Source organism: Taeniopygia guttata, chromosome W (assembly GCF_048771995.1).
Source record: "Taeniopygia guttata chromosome W, bTaeGut7.mat, whole genome shotgun sequence".
Classification (NCBI taxonomy): Eukaryota; Metazoa; Chordata; class Aves; order Passeriformes; family Estrildidae; genus Taeniopygia; species Taeniopygia guttata.
Genome location: NC_133064.1, coordinates 25,211,065 through 25,234,480, shown reverse-complemented (window position 1 = coordinate 25,234,480; position 23,416 = coordinate 25,211,065). Strand labels below are relative to the sequence as shown.

Genomic DNA, 23,416 nt, shown 5'->3' with positions numbered 1-23,416 from the left:
CAGGATTCTTAGGTCCTTACCCTATTCCTCCTCCAAACTCTCTTTTTCAGGCTGATGAGTTCTTGCCTACTTCAACTTTGTTCATATGGAAAAAAAGCACAAAGTGTTTAACAGGTCAGGCTAGTATGAAAAGGCACATGAGTTTCTGTAGGTGTTAGCACAGAAACTTAGCACCTACCTAATGCCATATCCTGCCACATCTGACCTTTTTGACTGGGCAGCCACTTAGAGTCACCTGGAAACATTTTCAATAAAAATATAGAACTCCTGACTTTGCAGGATGCCTTACCCCACTCCATGCCACAAATCCATGTAATCTACAATCAGCATTATAAAATTGATTATATCATGAAATATTAATAACCCCCATATGATTTCAACTTCTTTTCCTCTTATCCCTTTCCCCAAAATACTCCTTCCACTTTATATACTTTTGTCTTTCAGTTCTTACTCCAATATTGCACCTTTTTTGTCAGCGGAAAGACACTTCCATGTAATGTATTTTTTCTATGAAGCAAGCTAAAGCATTCAATTATGGCCCTAAATCATTAACGTGATTAAAATACTCTGGGTGTTGGGTTTAGAATTGTGTGCTCAATATAGCACTAAAAATAAATTGATTTCCAAGTCTACCAGAGGTGCATATATATATATATATATATATATATATACAGTAAATCAGTAAATTCTAACCATTTTTCTTAACACACTCTTTCAGTGCAAACCAATATTTAAATTATTGCTTCATTTATTGGACTACAGTTAAAAGTGAGGGTTTATTTTTCATTTCCATTGCATGAGGTCTTCTGTGTTGATTTCAGGTTACCTTGTCTTTTAGAAATTTTATCCTTCCAAGACAAATGGCTAGCACATTCTGTCGTCTCCTGGCTGGCCGTGCAACTGCTGCATCCTTTGCAGCAGCAGGCACAGGGATCCTAACTGCTGGCTACCTCTTCAATAAGCAAAATGTTAAAGCTACTGTTCAAGAAAAACGAAAACTCTTCCCTCCAAGGTAAGCTCTTTGGGTTTAATAGTCACCTGAGCATAGGGCCCAGCTAACTGAGCTAGGCATAGCATTTAACTCTTTGGGGAAGGAAGATCTCCATTAAAGCTGAAGAGCACTTATTCCCTCACTCAAACACACCATCTATGTGTCTGCATATGGATTGTTAACTGTCAAGCTAAAACCCAATATCCTTTATTAATAACCCCAGTTTTAAATAGCACTGACAATGGCATTCAAGGACAGAAAATAGGGATGTTAGATCATATCAGCATACTTACAAAATCATTGCCAAACAATTACAAGCCTAAAAAATGGTTCAATTTTTAAGCAAAGCACCAAATCAGTCCTTATTTTATCTTGTCAGCTCTTGAATGCTTTCAGTGTCTATTGGACTGGCTGGCTGCATAGATTCTAATATTAGGAAGCATAAAAGTATTCTAATTATACAAGTAGTAAAGAAATATCTTCTATAACTACTGTACTTGAAATATTCCTAATTCTGTTTAAAACCTAGTTGGTTGATAATTAGAAACTAACTACAAATATGTATGCTGACTTTGCTGGCCATATTTGTGAAAAAACAAAACACCCAAAAAAAGGACCAGGCCTTGACAGACTTTTTTTTTTTTTTTTTTTTCCCCATGGCAAATAGTATATTAGTTCAAATAAACTCTCATAAAAGTAATGGGGTTGTGCATAAAGCAAAGTGCTATCAAAACAAGGTAAATGTGATCTGACTCACAAAAATGTTTTCTGAAAGCATATAATCTTCATTTTCTCTGCTTTATTATATTGTACAGCTTTTGGTAAATAAGACCATTAAAACAATCCCAACTATTTTAAAATAGATTCCTAGCTGATATAGATCAGACAGTTACACTGATGTCCACAAAGCTGCAAGAATATCTCAGTTCAGAATGAGAGCTCTTATTCAGTTAAACATAATTAATTTCCTACTTGAACAAAACAATGTTAGAGCACTTTTAATTCTCAGTAAGTGTCTTAGCAGAGATTTAATAGGCTTTAATACACTTTCAAGGATTCATTTGTCTGGTTGCTCCAAGTAACAGAAAACTGCTATTGTCTGTTAGTGGAGTTGCCCAGCAGTGCAGTGTGGAGTACTTTGTGTAACTTCAATATACCTCCCTTCCTAAATTTCAGTGTAATGTATTGTGATGGGTTATCTTTGTCTCGCTGCCGTATGCCCACACAGCCACTCTCTTACTCCCCCTCGTCAGCAAGACAGGAGGAGAAAATAAGGTTAAAAACCTTGTGGGTAGAGATAAAGACAAAGAGATCGGTGGCCAATTATCATCATAGGCAAAACAGACTTGACTCAGGGAAGAATAATTTTTAAAATTACCAATCAGTTGTTACAGAGTAGGATATTGAGAAATAAAACCAAAACTAAAATCACCTGTCCCCTACACTCCCCTTCTTTCCAGGCTTGACTTCACTTCTAACTCTTCTACCTCCTCCTCCCGAAGCAGCATAGGCAGGGATGGGGAATGGGGGTTCTGATCAGCTCATAACACTTTGTCTCTGCCACTCCTTCCTCCTCACGCTGTTCCCGTGATCCAGAGTGGGTTTCCTCCCATGGGATACAGTCCTTCATTAATGTGTTGGCTTTGCATGGCCTAGTTTTTGGTAGCAGAGGGACCACAGAGGCAGTTTCTGTGAGAAGCTGCTAGAAGCTTTCACCATGTCTGGCAGAGTCAATCCCTGATGGCTCTGAAGATGGACATGCCACTGGCCAATTCTGGGCCAATTAGGGATGCTGGTAACGCCTCTGTAATAACATATTTAAGAAGAAATTCCAAACAAAGTGGGGACACAGTTTTTTTCCTAGCCAGAGAACATGAGGAGGTGAAAACATGTGAGGGAAAACAACATGGTGACACCAAGGTCAGTGGAGAAGGAGAGGGAGAAGGTGCTCCAGATGCTGGAGCTGAGATTCCTCTGCAGACCATGATGATGACCATGGTGATGCAGGCTGTCCCCCTGCAGCCCATGGGGGTTCTGGGGATTCACAGGGGATGCAGAGATCCACTCAGAGCCTGGGGGGGAGGTGCCCAGGCCAGAGCGGGTAGATGCCTCGAGGAGGCTGTGATCCAGTGGGAGACCCAATGGAGAGAGGGGGGCCCCTGCTTCCAAGCTGGAACAGCCTGTCCTTGGAGTACTGCACCCCATGGAAGAGTGGTCCATGCTGCAACAATTTAGGGTGGACTGTTTGCCCTCGGAGGGACTCATGTTGCAGCAGGTGCAGTAGGACTGCTGCTCATGAAAGTGGACTCATGCTGGAGAAGTTTATGGAGAACTGTCTCCCGTGAGAGAGACCCCATGAAATAGCAGGGGAAGGACTCCTTTCCCTGAGCAGTGGAAGAAAACCTCAGGTGATGAACTGACCAAAACCCATACTCCTTGTCTCCTTGCACTGTCGGTAGGAAGGGGGAAGGGGGCCTGGGGGAAGAAAAGGTGTTCTTAAGGGCTTATTTTACTTCTCATTATCCTCCTCTGGTTTTGTTAGTAATAAATTCACTTTGTACCTCCAAGACAAGCCTGTTTTGCCCTTGGGGTGTTTTCTCCCAGTCCTTATATCAACTCATGAACCCTTTGTTTATTTTTTTTTCTCTCCTCTGCCCAATTGTGGCAGGGGAGGTTGAGTGAGCAACTTTCTTAGCTGCCTGGCATTTGGCCAGTGTCAAACCACGACAGTGAACTTCAGTGTGAATCCCTTCGAAGAACAAACTGCAGTTCTTCAAGAACTGCTCCTGCATGAGTCCTCCACAGACCACAGTTCCTGCCAGAAAACCTGCTCCTGCATGGTCTACTCTCCATGGACCACAGTTCCTGCCAGGAGCCTGCTCTATCATTGGCTCACCATGGGCTACAGCTTCCCTCAGGGCACATCATTCTCCTCTGGCATGGGATCCTTCATGGGCTGCAGAGGTTTAGCCTGCCTCACCATGGTCTTCACCACAGGCTGCAGGGGAATCTCTGCTCCAGCACCTGAAACACCTCCTCTCCCTCCTTCTTCACTGACCTTGATGTCTGCAGGGTTGTTTTTCTCACATTTTTTCTTACTTTTCTCTCACACAACTTCTATGCAGTGTCTTTTACCCTTTCTTAAATATGTTATCACAGAAGCACCACCAGCTTCACTGATTGGCACAGCCTTGGCCAGTGGTGGGGTCCATTTTGGAGCCCACTGAAACTGTCTCTGAGCATGGAGGCAGCTCCTGATTTCTTCTCATAGAAGCCATTCCTTCAGCCCCTCCACTAGAAAAATCTTGCCACATAAACTGAATATATGTATAAAACAAGAACTAATTGTATTTTTCAGCTATTCTGTGCATTTCATATTTCCTGATTGCTTAAGTAGTTTCTTAAGCTAGCAAGGATTACTGTTTAAAGATATCATATTAAGTGCTTATTATATTTTTTTCTCTTCAGTGCAGACTATCCTGATCTCCGTAAACATAACAACTGCATGGCTGAATGCCTCACACCAGCAATTTATGCCAGGCTAAGGGACAAAATGACTCCAAATGGCTACACCCTAGACCAGTGTATCCAAACCGGGGTTGACAATCCTGGCCATCCTTTCATTAAAACTGTGGGCATGGTTGCAGGTGATGAAGAATCCTATGAGGTAAAGTATTTTCACAATGCTATTATATATTTTTTTCAGTTTGTATGGTATATTTCAAAAGACCTCATTATATGAACACATATTCTTAGTCAAATATGGACTTCTAAGAAAAACTGTGTCCCAGAGAATATATATGGGGCAGATCATGTACATTTTCCCTACTCTTTATGAGGATTTGAATACTATTCTCCATTAGGTAATGCAGTGAATACGAGGCATTGCTAAAGGAGTCCTCTCTACTGCAGTCAAAGTCAATAAAATATGGTTGCTTGGGAGCAATCCTCTATTTCCCTCCAACAGCTGCTCTCTTTCTTAATACTGAACATAGTTTATGGCAAAACAACAGGAGACATCAAAATAAAGGTAATATGGAAATTACACTGTAAAACAACTGTGGCAGAACTGAAAAGAAAATGGCTTCTGTGACGTGCTGGGCATCTTTAAACCATAACTTCTGGACCCTGACAAAAGCCAAAGACAGTATTAGTATATTAAAAAGAAGAAAATCCTTGTTTTTATTGACCTGTGTGGTCTGCTTCCTTCAGTCTACCATACAGTAGTATATTATTATATAATCTCTTAAGAGTATCCCAAATGCAATGCTAGGCTGCTCAACATGGAACAAGACATCTGATATTCTGTGACTGCCAGCTTCTTTGATTTGTTTTACTTATTTAGACATAGTGACTGCCTTGAAAAGCTCTGCTAGAGTTATTGCTGCACAACAGAATGAAGGTGTGATTGTGATCAGTGTTGACATACCTGTGCTAAATCATTCTAAGTAGCACCAGTAGTCAATGGCAGTGAAGACAGGTATTCTCATATAACCTAAGAACAGGGCACAAGCTGCCTGGAGACTGAACATGTATTTTAGTTGCTAATAAATCTTGAAATTTAATCTGGTTGCCATCACATATAGTACCTATCTGTGGTAACCAGAATAAGCTTGCAACTAAAGTAAGGTGCAATTTTTGTTGTGGAGGTGAGCAACCGCTATAGAGCACCGTTTAGGTCAAAATGACTGAACTCCACCACCAATAATCTCCCAATTTGTTGTTAGGAGACAGAGAGTGAAATCCCATGTTCTGCTTCTAAGATGTACAGGAGAAACTCAGAGCAATTGCAAAACTCATGGCAAACTACTGGCAGCTACCATCTTCTATATAAACAATAGATCTATTTAAATAGATTTTGAGAGGTAATTTTTTCAGATGCATTTTCAAAGATATAACCCACATATGACCCTTCCCTTTATATTTACCCCAGTCAGCACTTGCTGACAACCATGGCTATCATCCAGGAGCCTGTACCCAGGGATTTCCCTTGTGACTGAAGTTAGTGCATTAAAGTGTTTCTATGACAGTGAAGACTTTTTGTAGATTCTCTTGACTCCATAGGTATTTGCTGAGATTTTTGACCCTGTCATTAAAGTGAGACATAATGGCTATGATCCATGCACAATGAAGCATCACACAGACCTGGATGCATCCAAGGTAGGATTTAAATAAAATAATGAGGAAATCAAGATTCAGTGCTGCTGCTTACAATGATGATACTTGTTACAGTGCACTCAGGCTATGCCTTTCCCCTTTCCCCGGGACCCCTGTGACTCTGATCAGATAAGCCTGGTCGCCTCCTTCCAGCCCCAACAGGGTTGGCATAGAGCCAAGAAGCCCTCCCTGTCCAGAGCCTAGATAAATCCCTAACCCTTCCCGTTCGGTCTCTTTGCCCCGCTCTTTCCCCAGGACATCACAGAATAAAGAGAGCTGGACAACTACATCGGGGTAAGAGCCTCTTTTGGAAATATTTGCCTATCTCCTGATATTCCTCCCCTCAAAGCCTCGGATCTCTGGGCTAGCCTGATAATTAAGGGGCTGAGAGGGGGGAAACGTCAGATACTGTATGTAATAGTACATTTTTTCCCCTGATCAGACTCCAAAGAAATTAAAGAAACTGGCTAAAGAAACTGGAATGACACAAATTACTGAAATGGCACATCCCACAGGGAGTATGTCTGAATGAAGCGATCTCTGGTTCTGTCCTTTCTTATTGCAAGCCTGTTAGTTTACAGCTTAGATTTGCAGGGGTTTTCCGCATCTGACAAACTAGCATCTACATGGCCTTTCTTTCTCTTCCTTATTCTTTTCTTCTAATTTCCTCTCTTTACTGGACCACTTTCACCTGACTGCTTCATTCAATTACACCCTGACATTACGCAGAAGTTTCAGAGGTACAAGACTGTGGAAAAGGAGCAAGCTAGGAGCCAAGACAAACAAAATAGTGGATACACCAAAGACACATTTCCACAGTACCCAAGCAAGGAGAGAACAGGTGAACAGGTCTAGTTACAGTAAACAAGTTTGATGCCTAGAGAGGCTGACCTAGAACAGAGACTAGACAAAGTCAGAAGAATAAAGTAGGTATTTATTAAAAGGCCTTAAAGGATACACCTTGGGCAGTACAGGAGCCTGGCCAGGGCTACATCCAAGATGAACGCAAGATGGACAACAGTCATGAGTTTTTACACTTATAAGTTTTGGTCCATTTACATACTGGGGTTTATTGTCCAATTACAGCTTCAGGTTATGAAGTTCCATCCTCCTGGTTGCTTTCTTCAATTTGCTGTTGTTTATGCTTTTGGGCCTGAGGCAGTCCTTGGTTCTCAAGCTGGAAAAGGATTGTTTCGTCTAACTACCCCATGAGGAGAACTTACTAACATTTAATATGAAGTTCAGAGTAACACACTAAAGCAGTATAGAATCTGAAAAATATGAAAGCTAAAACTCAAGGCATCAGGTTCAGCCAACAGGCCAGTGATTGACAGCCCATAGTGACAAGGCAAGTCTGAGGTCAGGTCAGCGAGGCAGGGTCAGGATAAACAAGGTACAAGACCAGTCACAGGCATACTTAGAAAGTAGCTCAGATGAGGACTGAAAGGTGCCTTAAATTAATTGCAGCTCAAACCAAGGTTTAAAGACTGCAGATGAAATTTCTCAGAAATCTTTTTCAGACAGCTATTTTCAAAGTTGTTGGATCCATGGTTACACAACTGTGCAATATCAGAGCTGGATAAAACCCAGTGGAGAGAGGGTGAAAGAGGTTTGCAGAAATCTTTGGTGCACTCATGGATCTAACAGCAAACTAGTTGCATTCCTACCTTGTTCTTAACAGAGGTATTGATCCCAGGTGGTACAAAACATTTGGGGTTTTGCCTAATGGCACTGTGACCCTGTTCATGAGCTAAAGTTAACCATGTATTTAAGGATCAGAGTGAAAACATTCCCCTTCTCCTGCACACAGAGAGTCAAGTCTTAGCCATTGCTTAGTGTTTCCTTCATAGTTCGATAATGGCATTGATTAGTATAATCTTAGACTTTCTTCTTTCAAAAGAACTTCCACACTTGGCTTCATTTTCATGTTCATATCCATGTTTCGAAAAGCCATTCAGATATTTTCATATTCCATGCCAGAGCTAAGAAAAATCAGCTGGTTACTTCGCCACATTCAGTCACCAAAAGAACTTTGGAGTTTCTTAAAAAACCCTTAGTATTTGAAACAGAGGGGTTCCTAATGTTCTGTGATGTCTAGAAGAGGTCATAATTCTTGGGCAGAAAGGTGGCCCATTTTTTATGATGGTATTTTTAAATGGTGCTGTACAAAATGGGTGACTGTATGTAAATTAAAAAACATTCTTCCTTCAGATCACCCATGGTCAATTTGATGAGCGATATGTCCTCTCATCACGAGTACGTACTGGTCGTAGCATCCGGGGTCTCAGCCTTCCTCCAGCTTGTACCAGGGCAGAGAGAAGAGAAGTGGAAAATGTTGTAGTCACTGCTCTAGCTGGGCTGAAAGGAGACCTTTCTGGAAAATACTATAGCTTGACAAATATGTCTGAGAAGGATCAGCAGCAGCTTATTGATGTAAGTATAACTCCATGTTACGTCTGGTTTTTGCATGTGTCCTCCTTTATTAAATGAGATGTCTTTCATGTCTATTTCTTCTTGTGTATAGGGGTAACTAATACCAGCACAGGTTGGTTCTCTGGTTCAGTGGCAGTGTCTGTCACAGGGGTTGGAGTAAGCGCAGGACCTGTCACCAGGGCTCAAGTAGCCACAATGTCTATCATTGGGGTTGTAGAAGCCTCAGTGCCTGTCATTTTGTCATCAGATCCAGAGACCTTCTCTTCCTCCTGAGGGTACTGAGTAGTGTAGAACAGGGTTCTGTAGGCATTAGCTAGGCCCCAACAGGTTGCAGTGATTTGTATCTTTGTGGAATTGCCAGGGTGACAGCATACTTCTTCCTAATATTTTACTAGTTTTTCAGGATTCTGCAAATGTTCAGGGGTTCCAAAATGTTGGAGGTGGTCACTGTCCTGGGTACTTGCCCATATTCTCACACACCCTGCCATTCATAACTATCCATCCTTGAGATAGATGCCTGGGTGATGTTCTTAAATAACTGTTTAACCTTAAACAAGACCTGAACCATATTCAGCCACATGCTAGCTCCTAGCACAAGGATCAGGTTGGTTTCAAGGGTGTGCAAAGGGTATTCAAAATCTTTAAAGTTCTCAAATGCTACTGTAATCAGAGGAAGGAAGGAAGGAAGGAAGGAAGGAAGGAAGGAAGGAAGGAAGGAAGGAAGGAAGGAAGGAAGGAAGGAAGGAAGGAAGGAAGGAAGGAAGGAAGGAAGGAAGGAAGGAAGGAAGGAAGGAAGGAAGGAAGGAAGGAAGGAAGGAAGGAAGGAAGGAAGGAAGGAAGGAAGGAAGGAAGGAAGGAAGGAAGGAAGGAAGGAAGGAAGGAAGGAAGGAAGGAAGGAAGGAAGGAATCTCCCCCATAGGTTGGCTCTCTGGGAGAGAAAATAAAAGATGTAATTATTGATAGTTCCCAGTAGATAGCTGTTTTGACGGTGAGCAGGGTCAGTACCAAAGACAGACACCAATTTAAGGATTAGTTTAATTTACTATAATACTAAACTGCACAGAATTACAAAAGGATAAGATAAGCAATACATCTAATCATTGCTACAAAATAATGCCTATAGTGATTAAGAAAGATACATCACCAGTTACCCCAATACTTTACCACTTCATCCAGATCTGCACAAAAGCTGGGGGAAGACACTGTCACAGCAAGGGACTGGAGGACCACTCCTGGTAACTGGGAAATCCTACAGGTGCACCAACCTACAGGCAAAGAGGCTTCCAACTTCACTTCACTAGCCCATCTTTTATGTTGAATAAACAAGCTACTGTTATTTCTAGTATGGAAACATCTGGTTTTATTCTTCTGTAGGGTTTCTACCAAAGCTTGGCCAGGCCTCAAGGAGGAACCAAGGGAGTTATCTCTGTTCCTACACCCCCAGACAAGGCCAGATGTGGTCTTGTCTGGTTTCTAAATATGGAAACATAAATACATGTTTTGCCAATGAACGGGTGCATATATCACATTGCTAATAATACTATTTTAATGAGTGGATACATATAATATTTGGTTGAAAGGTTCATCTAGAAGTCAACTTTGACCCAGGGCCTGTTGTTCAGGCCTTAATACTTTGGTAGCTCCCAAAGTACAGAGGTGGTGGCAATGATGAGTGTATGGACCACCTTAGTTTTACCACCAGCAAGTCTACTATATCATAAGCCCATACTACAAAGTCCACTACAATCATAATCTGAGCCCAGGTCCCAAGGACAATAAATATCCACAGGGAACACATACAGCGAGTAAGGCATTATGTAAAAAAACCTGAGAACAAGCACAACAGCTCTGAGAGCAAATGAATCAACACTGTGACCAGCAGCTACTAAACAATACAATGAATGTTGATAAAAAACTTGTTTTAACATGGTCTTTCCCAATCTTCCATGAGCTCAACTCAAGAAAAGTCTGTCGTAGTTTAACCCCAGCTGGCAAGTAAGTACCATGCAGCCACTCCTCAGCTGCTCCAACTCCCCTCAGTTGATATAATGAGCATGATATTCTATGGTATGGAATATCCCTTTGGCCAGTTCAAGTCAGCTGTTCAGGTTATGCTCCCTTCTGGCTTTTTGTGCACCTCCTCATTGGCAGACCATGTGAAACTGAGAAGTCCTTGAATTAGAGTAAGCACTGCTGAGCAACAACCAAAACATGAGTGTGTTATCAACATTATTCTCATACTTTAAGCCAGGAGAGAATCAGGTTCACAAGCCATGCTATTTCATTTAATTGTATTGACTACCTTAATATTACATGCATAGGACAGGGTTATACTGCTTCCCTTAATAAACTTCAATTTATTTTGTATCTTTCTCTTTCTCTGTTTTTATTTCTCTTTCTGGTCCTGTTTTTGTGTCCAGGATCATTTTCTCTTTGATAAGCCAGTGTCCCCTTTGCTAACATGTGCTGGGATGGCACGTGACTGGCCAGATGCCAGAGGAATCTGGTATGTTGTGTGATATGTAGAAGCTTGTGTCATGTTTTTAAAAATGTATTACAAGTGTCCTTGCTTCTCCTAACCCCACAGTCACTCTACACTGGTACTCACAGCATGTTCAGTTTGTTTTTAAATATTTTTGTAGTGTTTTAAATGATAAATTGAAGAAAAAATAAAGACCTTTATAATTTTATAGGCAAAGACACAGAAATGATGCAAGGATTGTTGAAGTTTTAGAAACCATAGAAGAGCTTGATAACAGTCAAAAAGGAATTAGGGCTTCTCCCACAATAAAGGTGGAAGGATCAATACCCCAGCTGAAGTGCATCTACACCAATGCCTGCAGCATGAGCAACAAACAGGAGGAGCTGGAAGTCATTGAACAGCTGAAAAACTATGATATAATTGCAGTCATGAAAACATGGTGGGATGACTCAGAACTGGAGTGCTTCAATGGATGGCTATAAACTCTTCAGAAGGGATAGGCAACAAAGGAGAGGCCATGGGGCAGCCATGTATGTTAGGGAGTGTTTTGACTGTTTAGAGCTTGCCAATGGTGATGAAAGGGTTGCATGTTTATAAGCAAGAACCAAGGAAAAGGCTAACAAGGCAGATATCCTGGTGGTCTTCAGTTAACCAGGATGAAATGGCAGATGAAATATTCTATGAGCATCTGGGAATAGTCTCACATTCACTAGCCCTTTTTCTCTTGGAGACTTCAACTTACCACTTGTCTGCTGGAAATACAATACAGCAGAGAGGAAACAGTCTAAAAGGTTCCTGGAATGTGCAGAAGAAAACTTCATGACGCATCTGGAGAATGAGCCAACTAGGGAAGGCATGCTCACTGGACTTTTTGTTTGTGAAAAGAGAAAGAACTGTGGGTGATATGATGTTTGGGGGCCATTTTGAGCACAGCGATCATTAAATGATAAGGGTTTTCAATTCTTGGAGAAGTAAGAAGTATGGTTATCAGAACTGCTACCTTGGACTTCTGGAAGGCAGACTTTGGCCTGTTTAAGGGCCTGGTTGAGAGAGTGCTTTGTGAGGCAGTCCTGAAGAGAAAAGGAGTCCAGGAAGCACAGCTAGAAGTTAATATGGCAACTTCCATAAAAGGCAATAAAAATAGTTGTATAAATACATTAACAACACAAGGAGGGCTAAGGACAATCTCCATCCTTTATTGGATGGGAGGGGGAAACATGGTGACAAAGGATGAGGAAAGGCTGAGGTAGTTAATGCCTTCATTACCTCAATCTTTAATAGTAGGATCAATTGTTCTCAGTGCACCCAGCCCTCTGATCTGAAAGACAGTCAGGGAGCTGAATGAAGCCCCATTATCCAAGGGGAAATGGTCAGTGACCTGCAACACTACTTAGAAATACAAAAGTCAATGGGGCCCAAGGGGATCCTTCCAAGAGTACTGAGGGAGTGGGAGAAAGCACTCACCAAGCTGCTTTCAATCATTTACCAGCAGTCCTGCCTAACCGAGGAGGTCTCAGTTGACTGGAAATTACCAAATGTGAAGTCCATCTACAAGAAGGGACAGAAGGACAATCTGAGGAACTACAGGCCTGTCAGCATGACCTTGGTGTGCAGGAAGGTTATGGAGCAGATCATCATGAGTACCATCAAATGGCATGTACAGGACAAGCAGGGGATCAGACCCAGCCAGCATGGACTTAGGAAAGGCAGATTCTGCTTGACTAACCTGGTCTCCTTCTAAGACAAGGGGATCCACTTAGTGGATGAGGGAAAGGCTGCAGGTGTTGTTTAGCTGGGCTTTGGTAAAGCCTTTGACACAGTTTCACACAACATTCTCCTGGAGAAACTAGCTGCTCATGGCTTGAAAGGGTGTACTCTCACTCTCTGCTGGGTAAAAAACTGACTGGATGGCTAGATCCAAAGAGATGTGGTGAATGGAGTTAAAAGTAACAAGTTATGTTTCTCAGGTCTCAGTATTGGGTTCAATTCTGTTTAATATCTTTATTGATTATTTGCATGAGGGCATCCAGTGAACCCTTAATATATTTGCAGATGACACCAAGTAAGGCGGGAGTGTTGATCTGCTTGAGGGCAGGAGGGCTCTATAGAGGGATCTGGACAGACTAGATAGATGGGGTGAGGCTAATTGCATGAAGTTCAACCAGGGTAAATGCCAGATCCTGCACTTGGGTCACAACTACCCCATGCAATGCCACAGGCTTGGGGAAGACTGTCTAGAAAGCTGCTCAGTAGAAAAGGACTTGGGGGTATTAGTCAATAGCCATCTGCATATGAGCCTGAAGTGTGCCCAGGTGGCCAAGAAGGCCAATGGCATCCTGGCTTGTATCAGAAATAGTGTGGCCAGCAGGGCGAGGGAAGTGATTGTCCTGTACTTGGCACTGGTGGGGCCACACCTCAAATACTGTGTTCAGTTTTGGGCCCCTCACTACAAGAAAGACATTGAGGTTCTGGAGTGTGTCCAGAGAAGGGCAACAAAGCTGGTGAAGGGTCTAGACCACAAGTCAGATGAGAAGTGGCTGAGGGAACCAAACTGGAGAAAAGGAGACTGAGGGGAGACCTTCTCACTCTCTACAACTACCCGAGGTAGGGGTCGGCCTCTTCTCCTGGGAAAGAAGCAATAGGATAAGAAATGGCCTCAAGTTGCACCAGGGGAGGTTTAGATTCGATATTAGGAGAAATTTCTTCACCAAAAGAGTTGTGAAGCATTGGAACAGACTGCCCAGGGAAGTGATAGAGACACCATCCCTGGAGGTATTTAAAAGACATGTAGATGGGGCACTTAAGGACATGGTTTAGTGGTGGACTTGGCAGTGTTAGGTTAATGGTTGGACTTTATGATCTTATGTGTATTTTCCAACCTAAATAATCCCGTTATTCTATGATTCTACATAAACAATCATTAATAACAGCAACACAATGTAGCACCATAAACATGGGTCCTTCTATGGGTTTTTTATTATGTTTTTTCTATTTCAAGATAAAAGTTTGATTTCAGAAAGAGTCTGTAAATCACCATGACATTATTTCCACAGACTTTTGTCAGGTTTTACAGTGCATGCTCCCTGACAAAGCAGGTTTAACTTATCAGAATAATACTGGATAAGCTTCTGAACATGATGCAGTATTGCCAGAGAACAGATTTTCTTTTTCTTGTGTTGTGGTATCACTCAGCATTCCTTAATGCAATGGAAAGATGCATTTAATTAAAGAAACTTAGTCAGGACAACATCAGTCTCTGGAAAATCCTACCCTGAATATTTGTATGTGACTGAAAATGAAATAACTGGACCTCTCTGTAACTATAATGTCAGGCCACAGGATGTTTGCACCTGTTCAGTTTTGCATTGTCAAAGTGTGAAAAGCAAGCTGCAGTAAAAGGCAGACTGCAAGTTAGGCTCTCAGTGAAGTTGCTAATTTCATGTGTTTCAAACTTGGTCATATTCTACTGTTTGTATGCAAAAATCTTATCTACCACTTTCTACATTCTGTAGAAAAATTGTTGCAAAAGACAGAAAAAATGGAGAAAAGCAAGGAAATTTGACCTCAGGTTTGATCTAGCACTTTATAAACCTAGTCATGACTAATCTGTCTGGAACAAGAGTAGATAACTTCTCTGTAGGCATTATCTTAATTGACAAGCCAGCATCTTTAATGCAGTGTCCAGAAGCAACATCCAGCTGTTTTCCTCAGACATATAATTTGACTGATGTGGCAATTCAGTGTTCTAAAGTGATGTGAAGGGCACTGGGATTTGATTTAGAAGACAATACAATTAGGTACGGTCATGTGGCTGTGCCCTCAGTTTTTTTTCTAATGGCACCATTTTCTAACAATGGTAAAAACCATCCCCAGGGACTGAAGATGCAGAATTTGGCTTCTCCATTTACCTGTTCCCTTAGCAATTGTACATCCCAACTGTGTTAATGTTTGAAGACATGTTCTTCATAGCTCAGCTTCAGGGCAGCATGATGTGATCAGAGAAAACTGCTCTTCTCACTGTGACTTGAGAAACCTGAATAATTCCATTGGCATGGGGGAATCAAGATGTGAAAGTAGCTTAACTGCATCCTTAACTGTGCAGAGCAACATTATTTTGCAGTGCTTAACCAACCTCTTCACAGTCCTGAAAGACTGTAATGAAACTAAGGATACTGAGAGTTATTTTTCAGGGCCTATCTTGTGCTTTAAAGCTGTTTTTTTTTTCTCTCAACCAGGCATAACAATGACAAGACATTTCTTGTCTGGATTAATGAAGAGGACCACACCAGGGTGATCTCCATGGAAAAGGGTGGCAACATGAAACGGGTGTTTGAAAGATTTTGTCATGGTTTAAAAGAGGTAGTGACTCAGTGAATTTATTATACCTGTTTGTTTATTGCTGGGCTGTTGTCAGCATTACTTAGCATGATTAACACTGAACTGACATCTCCAGAAGCAACAAAATAAAGTAACACTAGTTCAAGTAGCAACCCACATTAATAGCAGTTAAAGAAGGAAACAAATTGTTAGCTGAGTTGTAGAAAAAATAGGTAAAATGTCATTTGAGCTTTTATATTACAATCTTCAGCACTGAATGGCTAAAGAAATGTTTTTGGTTTTTTTTTTTATTTTTCCTTGGAACAATTGCTTTATTTGTCTCATTCTGGAAAAGCAGCTTTCACTCCAGCTTCTCTGGATTTCTAGACTCCCCTGTTGTCGCTGTTGAGGCAGGACGGGAATGAGAAGACTCTGACCAGAAGGTTGCTGAGAGTAAAACTCTGGTTTATTCAAAATACACCGCTCTTTTATACAGAGCTTAGTGAGGACCAACTTCATTGGTCCTGAAGTGAAAACAACCTACACCATTGGCGCAAAGTGCTTGACTCACAGTGATAGAACTTAACTATAAACAATGTGAAAAACAAGAGAGATAAAGAATTATTTATATTCTTCTTTAGCTCTTTCCCAGGCTTCTGCCTGGCTAGAAATTCTCAGTTTCTTTCTTTGACTGAATCTGAGACCCACACCCTGTCTCAGGAAATCTCCAACTGCTGTATAGCTTATACAGTTGTACACTCCCATATTGCTTCAAAGCCACCAGCATAGGCCTTCACCCGAAAAAAAAAAAAAACCCAAACAAATACCACATGGCAAAGTAGGGAAAGCAGGGAACTATAATGGCTTCTACATGTATATTAACCAGAAAAGGAAAGTCAAAGAAGGTGTACCCCTCCTGATAAACAGTGCTGGTGAACTGGTAACAATGGATGAGAAGGCTGATGTACTCAACAATTTTTTTTCTCAGTCTTCAATGTCAACCTCTCTTCCCACACTTCTCCTGTGGATAGACAGCAGGATGGGGACTGGGGAGCAAAGTGCTTCCCACCATAAGTAAAGATCAGGTTCATGACCACCTGAAGAAACTGAATGTACAAAAGTCTATGGGACCCAATGAGATGCAACCCAGAGTCCTGGAGGAATTGGCTGATGTAGTTGCCAAGCCACTCTGCATGATATTTGAAAAGTCTTGGCAGTCAGGTGAAGTCCCAGGTTCCTGGAAAATGGAAAACATTTTCCCCATCTTTAAAAAGGGTAGAAAGCAGGACCCTGGGAACTACTGACCTGTTAGCCTCACCTCTGTACTTGGGAAGATCATAGAACAGATCCTCCTAGAAGCTATGTTAAGGCACATGGAGGATGGGGAGGTGGTTCAAGGCAGCCAGCACTACTGTACCAAGGGCACATCCTGCCTGACCCACCTAGTGGCCTTCTATGATGGGGTGACTACATCAGTGGACAAAAAAAGAACTACAGATATAATTTATCTGGGCTTCTGTAAAGCCTTTGACATGGTCCCCCCCAACATCCTTCTCTCTGAACTGGAGAGAGATGGATTTGATGAGTGGACTGTTAGATATATAAGAAATTAGTTGGACAGTCACATCCAGAGGGTAGTGGTCAGTGGCTCAGTCCCAATGAACATCAGTGGTGAGTGATGTCCCTCAGGGGTCGGTATCTGGGCCAGTGTTATTCAATGTCTTCATCAAGAACATAGACAAAGGGATTGAATGCACCCTCAGCAAGTTTGCAGATGACACCAAGCTGCGTGGTGCAGTTGACATGCCTTGAAGGACAGGATGCCATCCAGAGGGACCTGGGCAAGCTCAAGAAGTGGGACCATGGGAATCTCATGAGGTTTAATAAAACCAAGTGCAAGGTTCTGTACCTGAGTAGGGGCAACCCCTGGTATCAATACAGGCTGGGGGATGAACACATCAAAAGCAGCTCTGCTGAGAAGGCCATGGAGGTGCTGGTGGATGAGAGGCTGGACATGAGCTGGCAAAGTGTGCTTTCAGTCCAGAAAGCCAATTGTATCCTGGGCTGCATCAAAAGAAATGTGGCCAGCAGGTCAAGGGAGGTGATGCTGCCCTTCTACTATGCTAATGTGAAACCCCACCTGGAGTGCTGCATCCAGCTCTGGGGTCCCCAGCACAGGAAGGACATTGACCTGTTTGAGCGAATTCAGAGGAAGCCACCAAAATTATTAGAGAGATGGAACACCTCTGCTATGAGAAAAGGCTGAAATAATTGGGTTTGTTCAGCCTGGAAAAGAGGCGGCTTTGGGGTGACCTAATTGCAGCCTTCTGGTACCTGAAGGGAGTCTACAAGAAAAATTGAAAGACACTGTTTACAAGAGCATGTAGTGATAGGACAAGGGGGAATGGGTTTAAATTGAAAGAGAGTAGGTTTAGATTAGATATTAGGAAGAAATTCTTTACTGTGAAGGTGGTGAGGCACTGGCACAGGTTGCCCAGAGAAGTTGTGGATGCCCCATCCCTGGAAGTGTTCAAGGCTAAGTTGGATGGGGCTCTGAGCAACCTGGTCTAGTGAAAGGTGTCCCTGCCCATGGCAGGGGGTTTGAACTAGATGATCTTTAAGGTCCTTTCCAACCCAAGCCATTATATGATTCTATGATTATCTGATTGAGGAAGTAGTCCCTGAAGGTAAGTTCAGAGCATCTCTAAGAAATTTTGAGTATGTGGTGAGTTTGGAAACATGGAAAAACAAAAGTGCCTAGTGCATGCTTCATTGGCATCTGGGTGGTTCACTAGGATCTGGTATGCTTTTTAAGCATATCCATGACACCGAATAATGTGCAGGATTGGGGTCTAAGTGACAGCTTGTGGATGTTTTTTCCATGTTTTCCTCTGCTACTGTGCTTATCTCTTGTTCAAGAGAAGTCGGCCTCTGGACATTGACATATGGTCAGATAGCTTTGGAAACTGTGACCAGAGCAAGTGTATGAGGCAGGAAATCAAATCTAGTTTCTTACAAGCAATTTCTGTGTCCTCATGCAATATTTAAATGTCAGGAGAGTCCATTATTTTGTATTCTTCTGCAGAATGGAAATATTTGCCTATATTGCAGAGGACTTGTGTACCTGAACTGGCATAGGTGTCTGATTATCTTCTGACAGTGGTTTTACTGAACTGAAATTGTATTTGGGTCACAGAATTAAGTCTCAGAAGTGTATCTGAATGGACAGAATAGTGGCTTATTCAAAGGTCAATAGACCTTTGTGATATTCCTGAGGATAATGATTTTAGTCTCCTTTGTAACTGGATTTTAGAATTACTAATGAAAATCATTACAGTAGTCTTTTCATAGTGGAAACAGGGCTATGAATTTTAAGCATTTAAAAATCAGGTGTCCTTCACCTAGCATCATGTAATTACCTTGAAAGTTATATAAAACTAGGCTTTGGCTCCTTTTGTTTACTCCACAGTATTTGAGATGTTTGGTCTTGTGCTTTGCAACCTTGCTTTAAAAGCACCTAGGCTAGAAAATAATTTATACTATAGGTAAAAACTTATTATGTGACCATGTAGTTTCATGGGCTAAGGCCATGTGATAAAGTGCTAAAGAGCCTTCAAGTTAAGGGTAGTTAGAAAATGATGAAGAAATTGTTGTAATATTCACTGTGAAACTTGATGCCTGATGAATACAAAGGCTCATACTAGAGCCAAACCAGACTTTACTTGAATATATTTATATGCACCTCCATCGGTAAATAGTGGAGTTAATCTTCAACATAGGTACAAAGTGAAAAGAATTTAATCTATAAATAACTATCAGAAGATGAGATGTTTATATGCAGTTCTTTCTTTTTCCTCTTTTTTTTTTTTTTCATAGGTTGAAAAATTAATTAAAGAACGAGGCTGGGAGTTCATGTGGAATGAACGTCTTGGATACATTCTGACTTGTCCTTCAAACCTAGGAACTGGTTTACGTGCTGGAGTCCATGTAAAGCTGCCAAAGCTTAGCAAGGTACATAAATTGTTTAAAAGGCCAGTGATATAAATTAGGTCTTTATGTGATTTATAAAGAAACAAATAAAAAATGATAGTTTGCAGCAATTGGATGTTTGAAAGATGTTCAACAGCTAGGTCCCAGGCATAATGCATGACTGAGCATACTTGTATTTTGAAAATTATTATATTTGTTATGGAAATTAATCTACTCAGCAGACAAACACCAAGACAGGCTATAATCCAAAGACAGAGGAAATTGACTCTGCCTGTCATTCTGGAGATGGTATTAGATCATGGATAATAACAATAAGAAAGGCAAAAGACAATATGCACAAACCTATTTCTTCTGTTAGGATCCCAGGTTTCCAAAAATCCTGGATAACTTGAGGCTACAGAAGCGTGGCACTGGTGGAGTGGACACAGCAGCTGTAGCAGATGTGTATGATATCTCCAACTTGGACCGCATGGGTCGATCAGAGGTAACTTGTTTGTTTTATTCCTTGCTTTTAAACTCAAATCTGCACTAAGACCGTTTCCCTCCATCTGAGTTAACTAAGAATTCAGTCATTTTTTGGAGTTAGGGCAGTTTTTTCTTCTTGTGAACTTAACCCAATGAAAAGGCTTGCACAATAAAAAATGACTACAGTGCATGCAATGTTTGCCAAATATGACAAGTTTCTGAGCAAGTTCCATAAATGTGACAGGTTTACATCATGTGCTGAAGCATTTTGTTGAAAGCATGAAGGTACTAGAAACATTTGGTTGTGGTAACAAAGTTCCTCTGGGACAATGTTTCTCAGCATCACAGCATGAACTTTTATACCTGAATACCTCCTGGAGTACACAGCTATGAGATAAGTGTACAGGTTGTCTCTCCAGTGCTGGGCATGAGCTAGGTGCCTAAGAGTCATAGGATCATAGAATGGTTTGGGTTGGAAGGGACTATAAAGATCACCTAGTTCCAACCCCTCTGCCATCAGATGGGATGTCACCAACTAGATCAGGTTGCCCTGGGCCCCATCAAGCTTGGCCTTGAACACTTCCAGGGATGGGGCATCTACAACTTCTCTGGGCAACCTGTGCCAGTGCCTCACCACCCTCACAGTAAAGAATTTCTTCCTAATATTTAATCTACACCTACTCTCTTTAAGTTTGAACCCATTCCCCCTTGTCCTATCACTACACACCCTTGTAAAAATCCCTCTCCATTTTTCTGAATGAGGTTCACTGAAGTTTTACACTGGGAACCGGGCTACATACTGTACATTGGACAGGTACCTGCTGTACCCAGTGCAAAATGCGGAGGAAAGAAGCAGGATTTTAGGACTAACCCACACAGGGAATCAAGCACTGACATTAAGAGTGGATTTACATGCCGTTTTCCTTTTAGCATTCAGTCATGCACTTTAACTCTATTGAGTTTGTCTGGGATGGCATTAGTTTTCCCCTGTGCAGCCCCCCTAGTACTGTGCTTTGCATTGGTAGCCAGAAAGGTGTTGATAACACACCAGTGCTTTGGTTACTGCTGAGCAGCACTGGTGCAGCATCAGTGCTGTCTCCAGTATTATACCCCCCTTACCAGTAGGCTGAGGGTGGCCAAGATCTTGAGAGGGGGCATAATGAGGACAGCTAACCCAAATTGACCAAAGGGATATTCCATACCATATCACATCTGTTCAGATATAAAAGCTAAGAAAAGGAGGAGGAAGGAGGGGGAGCATTCGTTCTTTACAGTGTTTGCCTTCTGGAGCAACCACTACACATGCTGAAGCCCTGCTTCCTGGGAAGAGGCCATAGATCACTTGCTAATGGGAAGTAGAGAATAAAATCTTTGGGATTTTTTTTCCATTGCTTGCATGTGTGCCACCTTTGCTTTTTCTTTAGTAAACTGCCTTTATCTTGAACCATGAGGGGTTTTTCCTATATTATGTTCTTCCCCCCCCCCCCCCCCCATCCAGCTGAGGAAGGGAGTGAGAGTGATAGAGTGGCTTGGTGGGCAAGTGACATCCAGCCAAGTTCAACCAAGTTAGTCTAAACAGCTGTGGCCAAAAGTCTAGTCCTGCCATCCTACCAACTCCCAGTCATGTGAAGGAATTCCCACTTCCTTCCTCTACCCCATGCATCTAGAAGCTTTCAGGGCTCATGCTACTACTAGACTGGGGAAATGAGCGTGTCTCTTCCCCTCCTTGCACTTCCATTCCAATTAGTTTTCAGTTGACTGTTTTCTCATAACAGAGCATAATTTTTGCTTTTCCAGTCCCTCAAAGAACTATATGGCTTTAAAATTAAATAGCACAAAACTATATTAGTATCTTAATATCACAGAATAAGTTTTAGTTTCTATGGTTGATGATGTATAGATTATCCTCCAAAATTCACTAGTGTCCATTTGGATGCAGTGCATTCTTTCTTCTACAGTACTGACTGTATATTTAATAAAGCTGTTGTATTTCACAGAATATAGGTAAACAACAGTCTAAAACATCAAGAAGTAAGCGCATATGTACAGATGCTTTAAGCATGCTAAACAGTATAAGGGAGAGCTCTGCATGATTCTGTGAGCCATTTCAGTATTACTCAGATATCTCATTACTATCCATCAAGAAAATACAACTATCCTACTTTCTACAGAAGAAAGAAAAAGTGCCAGTAGTCTTCACAGTCATTTACCAAATGTCAGACCAACGTTCCATAGCTTTTAAGCCCAAACACATTTGGATAAAGGCATTAATCCAAACCTCACAAGATGATGTTGGCAAAACACCAGAACCTCTTTATTTATACTGGCATTTGTTGCTTCAGAGAACTGCCTAGTGACTCTAAACATCCATGGCACTGCCTTTTCACTTTCTTTGTCCTAATATGTAAATTGTGAGAACACAGCAAATGGGAATCCATGGCTTTGACATGCTGTAGTTCTCAGCATCTTGTATTCTCAGTGGTAACATTTGAAACAGGTCTCTAAACTCAAGCCTAAACCTTTTATTTAAGCATTTATGTTTGTCTATTTCTATAGGCATATGTGTAGGAGCAGAATTTGGTGGAAATTAGGGGACTATTTGAAAATTTCTAATGTTAGAAGGCCAAGCTCAGCATGAACAGGAGAAAGGGTAGGGAGAAGGGAATTACTATGGGCTTCCACTTGACCAATGCATGACCTATATTTCCTGTGTCACAGCATGTGTGATCTCTGTGTCCAGGTCATGATTCTCCTTGGGTCTGGCTTTACTTGCAGTCTTTGCCATACAAGCCAATTTTTTCCTTCCAATTTAACAGTGTTGCCTAAATCTTTTGTTATTATTGTTTTTCTTGTTGTTGTAGGTAGAACTAGTTCAGATTGTCATTGATGGAGTCAACTATCTAGTTGACTGTGAGAAGAAACTGGAAAGAGGTCAAGACATTAAAGTACCACCACCATTACCTCAGTTTGGCAGGAAGTGATCTTGTGGCTGATGTCTGTTAATGATAAAAAATATGGCTGCCATTTTGACAGAAAGGCACCTCTGTATATCTCTATTTAAATACCTTGTTTAATAAAACACTGCCTGATACCCAATGTCTCTCTACATGCCTGGTCACACTAACAGAAAATAGTCTTAGTGCAGCTTTCGTAGGACAGCCACTTTGTAGGGACTTCTTCCCTTTTCCCTTTGTCTTCTCAGGAACCTTTACCTAGGCTTTGAACCTTTCTTTCTTGGCTGATGATAAGGAAAGTATTACCTAAATAATGCAAAAGGCACAAATACATAACTCTAGCTTGTATGTACACTTATGGCTATATTTATGCAGACTTCTGAGCACCTGAGTTTTATTCACAGAAGCACTTGTCTTGAGTGCCTGTCTAGAGTACAAAAATCTCTCAGTCTGAAGGGCAGGTGCTTGCAATATGCTCATTACTTTTTCAGCATTCAACACCATGTTCAAAAGTTAACTAGAGCAAGCAGCTGCAAATGGCTTCAGTCTCTGAAGTCTGCCACTTGACCTGTCATCTGGAACTCATTGGTGTCTCTGTATGGGAGATGTCTCTTCTCTGTCCAGGAC

General features: G+C 41.6%; 1 protein-coding gene across 1 annotated transcript; it reads left to right on the top strand.

Moving 5' to 3' along the window:
• The first annotated feature begins 851 nt into the window (after window positions 1-851).
• On the top strand, window positions 852-22,947 carry LOC116806982 (creatine kinase S-type, mitochondrial). Its single transcript, XM_032744789.2, has 9 exons — window positions 852-1,012; window positions 4,460-4,658; window positions 6,056-6,151; window positions 8,360-8,581; window positions 11,002-11,087; window positions 15,299-15,422; window positions 19,257-19,391; window positions 19,729-19,854; window positions 22,697-22,947. Exons 1-9 carry the CDS (start codon window positions 861-863, stop codon window positions 22,814-22,816), a joined length of 1,260 nt encoding a protein of 419 aa, XP_032600680.1. The 5' UTR covers window positions 852-860; the 3' UTR covers window positions 22,817-22,947.
• Window positions 22,948-23,416: the final 469 nt, after the last annotated feature.